General features: G+C 29.7%; 1 protein-coding gene across 4 annotated transcripts in view; it reads right to left on the bottom strand.

Moving 5' to 3' along the window:
- LOC118182476 (testis-expressed protein 10) overlaps positions 1-16,149 on the bottom strand; it is a 130,899-nt gene continuing 114,750 nt past the window's right edge. For all 4 annotated transcript variants that reach the window (XM_035351819.2, XM_035351820.2, XM_035351822.2 and 1 more), the window contains 4 exons: positions 11,682-11,762; positions 3,672-3,951; positions 1,816-1,931; positions 1-243 (listed from right to left, as the gene is read on the bottom strand). In XM_035351819.2, the coding sequence (XP_035207710.1) occupies positions 172-243; positions 1,816-1,931; positions 3,672-3,951; positions 11,682-11,762 (549 nt within the window). In that variant the 3' untranslated portion in view covers positions 1-171. The remainder of the gene's footprint in view (positions 244-1,815; positions 1,932-3,671; positions 3,952-11,681; positions 11,763-16,149) is intronic.

Here is a 16,149-nt window from a genome sequence, read left to right as displayed (position 1 = left end):
TAATTTCCAACAGCATTTTAATAGCAGTTTTAGGGAATACATGAAACACATGCAGGTTTGATACTAAAAAAGTACAGTACAAATGCAATTCAACATTTCTTTACAAATTATAGTATAAAATATGATGAAGTCCATCAAAAAATTTATTTGTACATAATGAAGTAAAAATTATTAGATGAATCGAAAGAATGTACAGATATCTCTCCATAGAGGTTCCTTTTCAATATTTTCGCTGGACACTTCCTATGATTATAAAAAGCAAAATTAGATAATGATAATTTTTAATAACTACTTTGTGAATTAAAAACTAGAGGGTAAAACTACTGCCTCTAATTTTTAATTTACAATGTCTATTTATGCATCATTAAAAGGGAAACACCAATTTAATAGAAAAGTTAAAAGTTAGAACAATAAAAACTTCTATAAGAAAAATTAAGAGAAAAAAAAAAAAAAAAAGAAGAAGAAGAAAGAAAATCCAAAATGTATTTCTTACCCAGAAATATTTTACATTAATATACAGTACAGTAAAATAACTTTTATATTTCATTTTATAAGTTATTCTGACATTCTACAACTTCTTAGTTTGGGAATGCTTAGAATCAGTATTCAGTTTTCTAAATGCAAATAATACTTTGATTCTCAGAAAATTATAAATAGCAAATTTAATGACTTTTCTCTCCCACCAGATTTGTATTAACAACTGAACTTTTGAACAAAAACACATTACATTTATAATATATTTTGATTGAAGAATAAAATAAATATTATTATCAAAGCTATTTATGATTTTCTTCACTAAATTTCTATATTCCACCATCTTTTAACGTTAATTCTGAACTATACAGTTAAAATTTGATCAGACTTTTCAGATGTTAATTCTATAACTTGCACTTCATAGCTGATATGTTTACAATGCTAATAAAAAAAGAATAAATTCCTGGGGGGGAGGAAGGATAGATTTTTCCGATGCTACAAAGAAAGCATGACAAGAAAAAAGGAGGAAGTTAAATAGAGAAATTTTCTTTTAATGAATTCAAATTTCATCAATTCTACCACATGCCCAAGAGCATAACAGCAAATTTAGCATTTAAAAAAATTCTTGTTCTTGTAGGTTTTAGTAAACAGTTAGTTTATTTATCCTTTTATTTAATAGTATAAAAATTTCTATAAAGTATGTGAACACAATTTTTTGACAAAAATTTCTTCTGTGCTTTTCCACACAGAAGTCTACTTTTTCAAAGAATCCACATAGCTTAAATATGTTTTCCTCTTGCACTGAAATTATTTTTTATATTTTTGAATACAATAGCTCTGCATTCATTTTTGACTAAATAATTCTTAAGATATGAAAGTGTGTCAGTCGGTTATTAATATGTACACAATCAAGGTTTAATGTAATAATTAGAAAGAAAAAATGCAAGCGAAAGTCAAAAAGACATGACCACCCACAAGATTCACTAATCTGCAAAACCCTTAGTCTCGAGATTTATGAACTGTCAAAATTTTATGTACTTAGGGAAGATTTGGAGAACTGACAGGTAACTAACTCTCAAATTTTATAGAGTTATAGATTATAACTCCTGAAATTAACTAATCAAAGAATATAATTAGTTTGTAGTGACAGTAAGAATATATAACTTCCTTTATATATTGCTGTCAAGGCAAACACTGACTAAAAGCAAATACCATGTAGGTAAATACTCAGCTTCTTTTTGGCATGGTGGACGGGATGTCAACTGCCTGGGTTTGAATCCTGGAAAAGGTATTTCACATAAGACAATAAAAAAAAAATTAACCAAAATATATCATTCTTACCAGTATCATTCTTACTAAAGGTATAACTTCTCCTGCATCTTCAAGAAGTAGTAATTTTTTTGCTATTAAATATTTTAGAATCTTTAATACAGAGGAAAGTCCATCATCAGTTACACCTATAGATATATAAAGTTAAAAAAAGACTGTAATTTAAAAAAATAAAACAATTTATACATAAAAAAAGATAAGACAAAATAGACTTTTAAAATCACAGAAGGGATTTACAGTATTATTATGAAATACCTAATAACAGTTATATACATACTATCAAGCAGCCAGTTTTACTAACTACAGAGACTTATACTTGATTGGAAAATAACGCAGAGGGATATAGCACTTATGAAGAACACTTCTATAGTAAGCTTAATTTCTTTGAGGGAAGGCAAAGGAGGTTGATTAAAATAAAATCAATTTTAAAGAAATCTATACAGAAGGAAGAAAAATAGGATGACATAATATCATAACCTTTGAAACTATTTTAAATCAGGGATGTCAAATAGAAGGGGGGGGGAACTTCTTCACCACAATTACTGTTGCTCAGAGTAAACTTGCAGAAGGTAGACCAATATTACAGGTGGGAGGAAGTAGGTACACATTGCCAACAAACAGGGCGATTTTGTGCCAATAATGTCACAATACTAAGAAGTTTGTTTTGGTTTAATGTAAATTTGATTAATTCTTGATAAGCTGCTTTAACTTTTGTAAAGTATGGTATAAGTTCTTATTCCCCCCACCCACCATTTTGAAAAAAGTATTAAATATTTGGGATTTCATGAAGTGAAGTATTTTCAAAGTTACTAGTCCACCCCTCCCCCCCCAAAAAACAACTCTGAAAACAGATAAACACTGATGATATAATGTTAAAAATTATGATAAGCAATATAAGTTTTTTTTTACATGCTACATCCAGATTTTGTATCTCTTCATTATCTGACTAAGTAAAAATGACATATTCTGTCAAACCTCTGCTGGAATGGCCTGTGATAAATCAGCCAGCTTCCATATTCAGAGGGATTTCATAATCGGATCAGACCTACAAAGTATGCCAACTTTTATAAGCTTGAAATGTGTCCCTGCCTCCAAATCTTAATTTTAAACATAGGTTTCTGATATTCAATTGGTAACAAATATAATGACTGTCTTTATTATTTTAGAGTGGAAAGTTTTTCCACTAATTCAGCTTTTATGATGTGAATTCCATTTTTTATGCGCTTAACCATCAGGAATCTTCAAGAATCCAGATATCAGTATTTACTGAGCTTACCAGATAGTCAAGCTTTTACTATATATGGCAGCTGGAACCACTAATGACTACAGTCAAAAGTTGTTAATTCGGACACCCATAATACGGAATGATCTATAATCCGGACCTCAAATCTACAAACTTCCTGCGCATGCGTCCTGACGCATGAAAAGTTTGTGACGCGCAGAAAGTTTGTAGAATTTCATTATAGAATTAAAGAGAAAGTATTATCACATAAAACAAATCAACTTAAACAAACAACTTAAATGTTTAATAAAGTAAACAAATAAATATTAAGTTTTTTTTTTTTTTTTTTTTTTTGTAAATTTTGATACCCTTTAGATCATAATAGTTCTTTAATTCATAAACTACGGTTTCATATTTTTAATTTTATAATTTCTGCATGCTATCTTACCAGATTTAATCTGATGATCTATAATCCGGAAAAATCGATAATCTGGAATTGCCGAAGTCCCGACGAGTCCGGATTAACGACTTTTGACTGTATACTGAACAGCATTATTGATTTTAATATAAAGATTTCACTTGGAAATTCACAAATGGAAATACTATTATACACATAAGCAAATTTATAGAGATGATTTTACAATACCTTCAGCTTCTAGCGAATTTGTCATTGCTTTAAGTAGCTCAAAAACTGATTCTCTGTTGATATATAAACTGTCTTCTAACTCATTGATGTTATGTAAGTGCCAATCCTGTTTTGGAACTTGATGAGTCATTATACTTAGATAAAGGAGGCATGAATACATCAAATCATACACTATTGATTCTAAGTCTTCATTTCGAGGGATACAAGAAGAGTGCAAAAGTTTATGGTTAAGTCTCAAAACAGCAATGGCACAATGGACAGGCAACTTTGAATTACTGAGCTGTAAAAGAACATTGTTATATTAATATAAAGAAGAATGACATAAAAGCAGTTTTCTTGAAGATAACAAATTTAAATAAAAACAATTAAAATTCAATATAAAAATGCATCCAGACTTAATTTTCATTAAAAAATACATTCAACACATTCATGGAGGTTTAAAGAAACAACAGAAATAAGCTTCACATTGCACTTAAGCTATTTTTACATTCTGAACACTGACATTTGCAGATCAACAAAATCAACAATTCTATATTAGAAACATATACACATATAAAGAAATAGATATGGCCACAAATTACAAACTATTAAATAAATAATACAACAATGCAATAAACAGAATTCAAATATTTACAAGTATGTACATACAACATATGAATATAATACGTATTACAGCAAAGCTTATAAAAGTTATTGATTTAGCTCAATTTTAGTTTTAATTGAGAATATCTCGGGGAGGGGGCACGATAGAATGTAACAATCTCGGGGAGGGAGCAAGATGGAATGTAACACTCTCCCACTCATTTTTCTACCAACTTTTTAAATGCCTTTTCACTTACAATGCCCCCCTTCTACATATACTATCTAGTCACAAACACCTATATTTTCACGAGTTTCAACTGAAAATTCAACATCAAAGCAGCTGGTCTTGGCTAATCTGCATATTAGCCATGCTGTTCTGGTTGACTTAGAATTTGATATCTCATGGTATACAGATATAACATGTACATATATATGACATATGGGATATAACACTTACAGGATATCCCATACTCTAAGGGTTACCATATACAACAAAATGGAAGTAGGGATAAAATATTATACAAAGTAATTAAAAATTCTTGGCACAAACTAAAAAAATAGATTCCACATTTCAGAAATCGTATATTTGTACATGAATGTTTATCCAAAAATATCATAACAAGATTCTAGAAGGCACTGGCACTTGATAATTGAAACACCGACTTTGTATTAGTAGAATTCAACATTAAATTACTGCAGAAATGCTTGTCTCTGAGGTAATTGATGGAAACATATAAACTAATGCCCAGTGATACAACAGTATCATGAATTAGTTCAACAGACGAGTGCCTAATCACCAAATAGTTGAGTGTTTGCAATGCAGATTATATAAAGCTGGTTCACTCAAAGAAAACTGGAATGACGTATACACATATTGGCACTGGAAGAAACAGCTGTAAGCCAAATAATGAAATTTACATATAAGCACATTTACTATTTTATGTGAAAATGATCTCTTAGCCCAGCATATAATGAGTATATAAAATAACTACACCCCTTTTACATATAAGAGATCCAGCCAGTACATGGAATCTGCACATTAACTTAAAAAAAAAAAAAAAAAAAATTCTGTAGAACTACACAATCTACACTACACTACTACAATTTACACTTCTCAGTACAGATTCTCATCACCAATGAAAAGTGCTTTAGTTTTTGATTTTCCTTATGTTCATATAAGGAGCAGGGAAACTCACAAGTCATATAATATCATGTTGTGCAATAATGGCTCACTTAAAACATTTGGGCATATTGATTGCTATTGGAAAAGACAGCACGATGTTCCTGAAGAGTTTTGTTGCTGAAAGTGGTTTCAGCATGCATTTCTCTAATAAGGATTTATTAAACAAAAGAAGATGTCATAACTCTTGTTTGCATTCTGATAACGATGTCTGCCTATACCTTGGGCAAGACAATAGTCTTCACCTTTTCATTTATTCACAGTAAATAAATTCTTTGAATTTTGAAATAGCACTGAATTCTTCTTCTGCTACACTGGATTACTCTGTGAAAAATATAAGGCTGAACATAACAGATGAATTAACTGCTTCTAACTTCTAGATAAATACTGTGGTAAAACTCATTTAGTTCTAAAATTATTCTCCTCAACTACTTGCTATATTCCAAGTTATTTTATACATTTCAGCCATAGCCAGTTCCTGTTATGCCAGTTTTGACCTGATATGACTAGTGGTTTTCAACCACTTTAAGAAAAACTTGACAATTTTGCATTTAACACTAAGTCTGTTTTTCTGCAAACAACAGTTAAATAATGAGGAAAATACAACTTGTTTTTGTTGATTATTATATAAAACAGATATATCATTGCTTTCATATTCATCAAATACTGTTTCTTCAAACAGAATAGCAATAAAAATAATTTTTAATAAAAAGTTATTAAAGATAGGGATTACGTTAACAATTTTTTATTATCAAATCACAACAATTTTACATTATATCAAAAGTGATATGACAGTTTGATTAGCAAGGTTAACCTATATTTCCTTCACTGCAACCATTTTAAATGACAATTGTTTCACAAGGCATGATATTTGCACAGCAAATGATGAAGATTAGATAAGGCTGATTATTATCACTTGATGAAATGCCCAAGCTGTTCACTTACACGAAGTAGTGCCTACTTATGCAATAAAATAGAATTTGCACTGTGGACAAAATGCATTTAAAGCATTCTAAATGGTATCTTAATGGCAGTATGTAGCAGTGGCTACTGTATGCCATTCATCAAATTTTATGATGCAGTACTAGAATTATTTAAATTAAAAACTTATTTTTGGATTCAAGTTCTTATGGATCAAGAATAAAAGCAACATACTAGATTGGAAATTATTTTTTCATTTATGAGATGTCTGTGATTTTGAAGGCACATTCAAAATATGTAGCTTATTTTTTTAAGTGAGATCCGCCTGTGAATATCTTTTGAAATTTTGTACGAATAGGTGCATGTGCAAAATTTTGGCAGTTTTTGCACAGAATCTGATGCCATTTGCATTCATACATCAGTTTTTAAGTTTCATACTGTGAGGTTCAAATGTTCATTACTGAGCAGCCCATCAGCTGTGAAATACTCTCAGTCATCCATAAGAAACATTAAAGCTTCAATTATTCATCTTCAGATATGTGAAGAGTACTGTGACAATACAGTGACCATGATTACATAAGATCAAAACTGTCTGGAACTGTAAATTGTTTTAAAGGGATTTGAATGTAACTAGAAATGAGAGTACAATAGAACCTCTATTGACAGGGGCTCCTGCAAACCCAGCAGGTAACCCATTTATTGAAATCATAGGAAAAAGTAGGAACATTAAAAAGAGTACAGAGAAAGTAATACTCATGAATGTCCTTTCTAGTGACTGATCTTTTGGCCTTACTCATCAGTGATGGAGTTATTAATAATCTTCTTATTGTGCCATATGCGAATCTAAACATATAAGAAAAGACATAAAAAGCAAGGATTGGATCTCACTTTTCTTTCGCAGTAATGCTGGTTTAGGTGATAAACTACCACTGCTTTTAATCAGAAAATTATCCACAGCATTCTTGAACATTACTGGAAATTCTCTGCCAGATGCAAATCAAAAGTTTGCACGGATAAGTGAAAAGATATTTGAAATATGGTTTCATACAGTTTGTTGCACGTGTGAAACATTTTACCTATTTAAAATTATTAAACCTGCATGAAGAAGCCATAGTGATAATCAAATTGTATATCATCCAGGTAAGAAATCCAGGCTCTGGTTAATGTATGGAAAATATTAGTGATTTTCCACCCAGCTAATGCCATCTCTATCATATAACCAATGAATCGAGGTGCAATTGAACCTATGAAGTGATTTTATAAGGGATAGGAAAGATCCTCATTTCTCCTATCTGCATTGAAACATATTGCTATAAAATAAGCGACTTTTTTGTATGCTCAGGATAGGAATTTTGTGGAAGAAAGAACAATCTATCAACCTTTTGAAAAGCTTTTGATAATGAATTTGAAAACATGTTTCAAAGGGTAAAAGAATAAGCTGCTGCTACATTGCTTTGAATGAAGTTTTGAAATGGGTAAACATAGAAAATGGCAAACAAGAAAGAAGAGACTAAGAAATAATTCATGCCATAGACCTGGAGAACAATAAAAACATTAGTGATGAGAGTGGTACAGATGATGATTAAACAAAGTATGAAAATTAGCCATGGCGAAGGAACTGAAACCTTGATTTCTTCAATGTTTGAAGTCCTGATGTTTCCCTCTGATAGTTATAAAACTGCAACAAAAAAGGATAACGGATTTCTCCCTCCCCAAAAAATGTATTTAGAAAATTTGATTTTTTTTCTACTTTTTTATTTTGTGTACATTTTGATTAAGTTTGTCTATTTCAGTCCTTTTTCCATGACTATTTTTGTCATGAAGTAAACAAATAATTTTATACAGATTATTTGCTTAACTACAGGAAACAAATTTTATCTGCTATAGAGGAATTTGCTATAATGTTAATAATAGTACTTGTGCACTTATTATAGAATTTCAAATAAACAGTTTCAGAAAAACCTTGTCCCCCCCCCCCAAAAAAGACAGGATTTCAAATTTAGGCTCCATTATCAGAAATCTTGATAATCCAATGCGGTTATGATCTTAGTTACCTCAGATAATAGAGGCTCTATTGTATTAAGATAAAATTAAGATAATTTCAATTTTCTTTAGCTGTATTTAAGGAAATTTAGGACAAATGGAAGAAACTACGAATACAAAAAGTTTAACAGTTACTACTTTAGTTTTGTAAACTTGATGTTGTCAGTGAATTTATCTAATCAAAGTAAGAACTATTTGACACAGTGCTATTACATATTAGGAGTATTAAAATAGCAAATATATCTTCATGCCAAAATATAAAATTTCTATTAACATTGGGTAAATTTTCTTATTTATAATTATCAGATAGTATGTAAAATTTTAAAGCTAAGATTATGACAAGCAAGAAACAATCACTTGAATTCCCATTTGAAATAGAAAAGACAGTATTTGTCAAGTTCTCAAGAGAAAATCATGCTTGTTACTTGAATAATTACTTCTTGCAATCTTTAAAGTGGGACGGATGTTCTATCTTTTAATGATGTTTTACACACAGTCAGCATTTCTTAAATAGCCATAAACTAAGTCATTTTGTTTCTCCTGCTTTTTGGAACCTAGTAACCATATTTCATTGTTCTTTAAGAACAGTGTAAATTACTGATACTTGGGTATTAGCTAGTACCCACTGATACAGTGGCAAAAATACAATCCATGCTTCTGCTTTCTTATGGACAAACCGTAGAAATAACTGCAGCCTTTTCTAGAAAGCTATATATTTTTTTAATGCATGAAATAAGAGAGAAGATGCCTTCTTTTTTAAAAACTTCAATGCAGACTTCAGGCAATTACATGAAGTGCTTATCTGTAACTTTTTTTCAGTAATCCTTTTCCTGTGGAAAGTTCTTGGGACAAATTTTGTTTATCTTATACAGTACAAAGTCCGAAATCCAGATGTTCATTATTCGGAATGATCTAAAATCTGGACCTCAAAACCACCAATAACATTTTTCTTATAGGCTTTACACATACAACATTTGATTCCCCCCTCCATGCATAATAAAACATCTGGAGAGTCTTGATTCTTAATTTCACTTCAACATTAAATAACATACCTTGTTATTGAAGAAACAATCATTCTAACATAAATTTTAACAATCAGTAACTTGACTCCGTTGCAGGTATCCACTTGGCACACATCTCAAACCGAAACATTCCACATAGATACATCTTGATATGATGCCAACCTGGCGAATCATTATTTATTATACTTTCCTTTCACCACCGCATGTTTATTGAAACTTGATAAATTGAGTATTGACTTATGTAGCGGTGCCTAAACAATTTTTTATGTTAGTAATTGAATAATAAAGGAATGTGGTAACCTTTTCTGTTGACATTACACTTGGCGATGATTACAGATTTAAGTTAAATGCGCTAAAAAATGTTGACCAGGAAGAATTTACCAAAAATTTCTTTCCATATGCTAAAAATAGATTTTGTTGATGATACTCATAGACCCAAAGATTACATTTAGGGCTATTTGAATTAAGAATAACTGATTTGTTATTCACATAAACCAAGAACCAGCACTACGGCATTGAGCTGCAGAATTTAGGACCCACAGAGACTGCATCTGGCGGTAAGATATCTAGCGCCGGCCCTTAATAAGGTATATGGTGGTAATTTATTTAATTTATAAGCATATGCAAGAAATACATAAATATAATAAATAACTAATACAATGATTGACAAGTTAGTCAGAACTCTCGAAATAGCAGTTACAGGACTTCAACAATGTAACTAAACAAGAGATTATGTCTTTTTAGAGAATTAAAGACAAAGTATTGCTAATACTTTGTTTCTTAATACAGAAAGCGAAGCAACTTACACAACTTACATTGAAAGAAATGTTTAATAAGGTAAACAAATAAATAAGGATTAAGTATAGGTGGGAATTTATTTATTCAAAACTCTGATAAGTATGTGCAAGAAATAGACATAAGTATAATAAATAACTAAACTAATACAATTCAGGTTTAATTGTCTCAGTGCGCGATAGAAGCAAGATAAAATTTAACGGAACAACTTGTCATTAGCCCCCAAGCTGAATATGCATAGCCAAAGATGTACAGTGAAAGATAGCTAAATCTGATGATGAAAGCCACGAGTTTTAAAGGCTTTCGGATATCGCAAAACAAAGGTGAAATTTTCCAATTAACGGATTTTGTAAAGAAATGTGGAGAAGCGGTAAAAAATGAAGATGATATAAAAGAAGTTTTTCATTGTGATGACAGTGCTTTTCAATCATCAATCAATTAATGAATGGCAAAATCTGTAGTATGGTTCTAGACCCAGAAAATACCACTACCAATAGTAAAAAAAGTAACAGAGAAGTTTCCGAAAACGAAAAAATTTCGATTGACAGGTTAGTCGGAATTCTCGACACAGCAGTTACAGGACTTCAACAATATAACTGAACAAAAGATTATGTCTGTTTACAGAATTAAAGAGACAGTATTTGCACAAAAAACAAAGCAACTTAAACAACTTACATTGAAAGAAATGTTTAATACGGTAAACAAATAAATATTAAGCTTTTTTTCGTAAATTTTGATATCCTTTAGATGATAAATACTTCATTATTTCATAAATCACGATTTCATATTTTAAATTTTATAAAATTTCTACATGCCATCTTACTAGATTTAAACTGATGATCTAATATCCAAAAAAAATCACAAATCCGGAATCGCCGAAGTCCTGACGACTCCAGATTTTGGACTTTGTACTGTATTAGTTTCTACTGTACTGCATCTTGTGTTTACCAGATCTACTGAAAAATGCTGCAGAAGTAATTCATTACTTCCAGGTATATGCATTTTGTCAAAACATTGCAAGCATTTTGATGTGATGGCAGATGTAAAATAGAAAAGTAATGTAAAGTAATTACTTGCACTTAGAACCAAGAAATGGTTCTTGAAATGTCAGTGGCCTTTTTATTTATCAAAGTTTGTATGGAGGTAGAGAAGCTGTGGAAAAAAAAAAAACATATGCTTCACATGATTTTAAATTCATTTGCCAGACAATACTCATCAGAAATAATAACAATCATCTGTTTAATTTATCCGCTGATATCAAAATTACATTTCATCAACAAAAGGCAGCAACAGATTGTTGGCCGTATATCAGCAGAGATTGAATACTCGTTCAAGTACCAAATTAATATATGTGAAATATATTCATTTGCTTTTTAAAACACATTATACAATATTTCATCTTTCAGCACATTTAATTATTTTCATAGTTTATTATAGTAATTTACACTTTAAAATAAAGTACCATACCAAAAATGTCTTTAGAAAATATATCGTTAAAACAGCTATCTTCTCATCATCAGGAAATACACTCAGGCATTCAAGGCATATCTGTAATACATAAAAATGTATTAAACATTATTAAATAAAACTTATACTTCATGCTAAAGATAAACTGAATTTCTAAGTAATAAATTAGAATTTCCGTTTGCTCAAAAATATATAAAAGCATGATTTTCAACAGAGCTACGTACATAATCGACAGTCTTAATTAATTTATTACAGATTTAAAAACCTTACAATTCCATTTCTGAATTCTGCAAGTGATCATTACGCTTTCCTGCTTTAATCAAGAATTTCATCTGAGATTTTCCATCTCAAAATGGAATTGCTGGAATTTCAACTTTAAAAAATCTATAGAAAATTCAAATGCATTTTTCACCTCTTACATTAAATTATGAGCTGATAGAATTTCAGTACTTTAGAAAATTTGCCAGGAAAAGTACATAGATAATCAATATGCAAATTTACATCATTATTTAATCCTTTTTACACACAATGGCTGGGGCAGAAATGAGGAGAATTAAAATATTTAAAAAAAAAAAAAAAAAAAAAAATCATTTACTTATAACAGACTAAAATTAACTCCAAAAACTAATTTTACACATTTAACAGATATAAACAAAAATAAAATAAGCACAATACACACAGATCATATGCATCAGCAGGTAGATTAGAACTTATTTGCTTAATATGCATGTCAGAAAAAAATTCCAACACCTTTCACTAAAGTTTCGATTTTTACATTTTTCTGTAAAACTGAAACTTTTGTTCATAAATAACTGTATGGACTTTTTTTTTTTTTTTTTTATTTGAAACCATTCCATCAAACTGGCTTTCTAATAAACTTTACAATGGATCTAATTTTGGGGTAAACATATTTTGAGACTTCAAGATCCTTGAAAAAACTTGAAGAACTATTGCTCTGTTGTTTATGTTTCAAATTCTCTTTTTATGTATAACAAAGTCTCAAAATTAAATACATATTACATGAACATTTACTTGTCTATGGTTTTAGGTATTACATACATAATATCTGAAATTACAGTATGATTCAACAGCAATACTTCACTGTCATAATGATTTTGAATATACTGCATTATCATGTAATATACTCAGAAGCATTATGACAACGAATAACAACCCCGATGAATTATAAAGTTATTGATTTAGCACTTATTCACACTTAAAGACTAGTAAATCATTTGTAGTCCATTAAATTTACAGTTTACTTAATACCATAATCAATATCACTGTAAAAGGATTGGGTTAAATTAGATTATTTGGATTATACAAAAGCACACGACAGTTATCTGCATAAAGGGACACACATAACTTCATGGAGGACTTTTAGGGGAGCTGGTCTTGTATTCACATAACACATGGAGGGAATTACAAAAACTTGTATGCAGCCAGCCCATTTGATGGCACTTGAAACCTTAGAGCTCAGCTACTAATATGTAATTACAGAATTAAAAAGCACTCGTATAATATATAAAAATGCATCAAATTTTAATAGCACATTTAATCTGCTATACAAAACTATGATTAAAAGAAACTTCTTTGATTTTTGTTCATACTCTCCTCTTGCAGATGAAATCTGAACTTCTAAAAAAAAAAAAAAAAAAAAAAAAAAAACCTACATAGACAGAAAAGAAAAAAACTCAGCAGATAACTGTTCATTTTGCTGAGGTAATATATAACAATTATTCATAATAAATATTACTATGACAATAGTTCAAAATAAAACTGAACAACTAAGAATTACACTTGTTTCACAAAAGCGTTCAATTAATATAGCTATTTATTATGACGTACAACTCAACAGAATAGTGACTGTTAGTCTTCCTTAAAAAATAAATAAATTTTATAGTTTAATCTGTCCCAGAACAATTTTGACTGCCCTTCAAATATGAATAAATTCTATTATTCAATTTTGAAGAGTTACATTTATTAAAAAAAATGACAGAACAGTTAAATTTCTAATCAGAAGAAGGAATAATATCTCACTGGCAGATGGAGAGGAGAGTTATATGCTTAAAAACTTGTTTCAGATATAAATTGAGTAAAATACTGGAAGAAAAACTGCAGATTTTTCTAAATTTTTGAAAAAAGTTCCAAGTCTTTTCCTGACATTTAAAAAAAATGTTTACATTTTTATAGATTTTCCCAAGCTTCCAAGATTTTCCAAGTGAGTAAAAAACCTTGCAAACACACAATGCAATTTAACAGAAAAATGCACCTATGAAACAATAAATAATGTAAAAAATTCAATCAGAGAAACAGAAGCAAGACTATTCCAATAAAAGATTTATAGCAATATGAAAAATATGATCTTAATAAATATAAAAGTATAAGTATTATTGGAATTTCTATAAAATCTAATTTTTTTACCCACTTCAAATGAACTACAGTATTAAAATGAGAAAATTTCATATTGTATTCAGGGTTCTTACATACTTCTGCATTGGAAATTAAATACTTTTATAAGAACCATCAAAGGAAAAAATCTGATGTGTACACCACATGACTTCCTTGTATGGAATATTAAATTATATGCATTTTTTCTTGCATTTCATTTAAACTTATTAGATTGAATTAAACCTACTTCAATGACACCACATAAACCACAATAGAATAAATGCATTCTTTAAAATTCACTCTATTTGCTTACCATAGCGACACTCTGGCGCTAGATTGACTTAACAGTATTATATTTCGTTCATATTATAACTCAGAATGCACAAAATTTATATCATTTAAAGAATTATCTAATCGATGAAACATGTTCTATTCAAATACTATAATAAAGCTAGAACGATGTATAAAAGAAACTAAGCAAATAATAAAAAAAAAGAAACAGTTTTTCACAGACGATTGAGTATTTCTCATTCAATTAATTCAGTTCTCACTTCGCGACAAGGCAAAAATACATAAAAACTCAAAATATCTGTATTAAAAATTACGAAGTAAATCTTAAACACTTATTTCCTCGAAAAAAATTCCAGAAAGGATTAAGCATGATTTAATTCGCAATAATAAATGAAGGCGTTATCTTTGTTGTTGCGAAGCTAAGTTTCTCTAAATTGGCAACAAATCCGCTATCCTACTGTTTCAAATGTAAACAATCAATGGCCGCCATCAGAAAAATTATTAGGCTTAGCGGCACTTAAAAAACTTTAAAATTGTTGATAATTCTAAAAATATTGCATACAGATTTACTAAAGGCATAAAAACCTTAACCGGAAGATAAGAACAACATAATTCAATCATTTTGAAAGCAAAAAATGTATAATTTACAAACATATAAGAGTAAAGAAACTGAGATCACTAAGCCGGGTAACAGACTGGAATATATATGTATAAATATAGTTATATACGTTTGGTGCAGCCGATTGCAACCAAAATACGAGGTGCACATCTACATGGTATAGCAGTTCTATATACAAAATTTCAACATTCTGAGGCTACTCGTTTTTGAGTTATGCGAGATACGTACGTACGTACATGTATACGTTCTTACAGGCGCTACGACAAATTCTCTTCAGAATTCATTTTAAAGCAGTTTTATAATTTTTTTGGAGGAAAATAGTCTTTTATTCTGTCCTTACATACAGATTTCACGCAAAAACATCATCAGATTGCATTCGATAGCGGTCAAAATGGATATTTTTGTTGAAATATGCGACCTGAAACTTTTCGCGATTACAATACTTCCTTTTTACTTCGTACAAGGAAGTAAAAATTAAGGACCTATCAAAAAGCAAATAGAAACTTAATCTTCCAGGATGCGCGGTATGCAATTTCACATGAGCACGTGTACATCGTATTTTTTACAACATCCTTCATTTTACCGTATTTGGCTTGAAAAATGACAGAAATGAGGGAATATTGATAATAAATTTGTTAAGATATAAAATTTTATCGCACTTTTTGTGTCTACTGTTGCAATCGTATTAGACCCTGTGCCGCAGGGAAAATGAAGCTAATGACATATATGCCTCATGACACCGAGGCTACGACGATTATGGCAGCTAAGTTATTATGTGAACACTCCTTAAGACTTGATATCAGTAAGGTAAGTTTTGCTAAAAGAGAAAAATGTGACTATGAAAAGCTTATTATTGCAAGATACATTCAAATATAAGTAAATTATTTTTAAGTTAGTGAGATGGAAATGCAATGATGTATTTCATTAGAGAAAATTTTAAATTTATTATTTAATAATTATATTTTAAAATCGAAGCTAATTTTAATAATCACCAAAGACAAGTATAGACAATAAAATGGGAAAACACCTTGGTAGGAAAAAAAGTAAGTTTAGCATTACTTAATTTTGCAAGGAAATTTACTTCTTACTGGTTACAAAAACGCACTTTAATCTAACTTTAATGTTTTTATTTATTTTTAAAAAATAGAAATAAAAGAAAATAAGGAA

Source organism: Stegodyphus dumicola, chromosome 5, assembly GCF_044657685.1.
Source record: "Stegodyphus dumicola isolate Sdum_Otavi_A_Nest chromosome 5, ASM4465768v1".
Taxonomy (NCBI): domain Eukaryota; kingdom Metazoa; phylum Arthropoda; class Arachnida; order Araneae; family Eresidae; genus Stegodyphus; species Stegodyphus dumicola.
The sequence above is the reverse complement of the archived record's forward strand: the minus strand, read 5'-3'. Positions and strand labels throughout refer to the sequence as shown.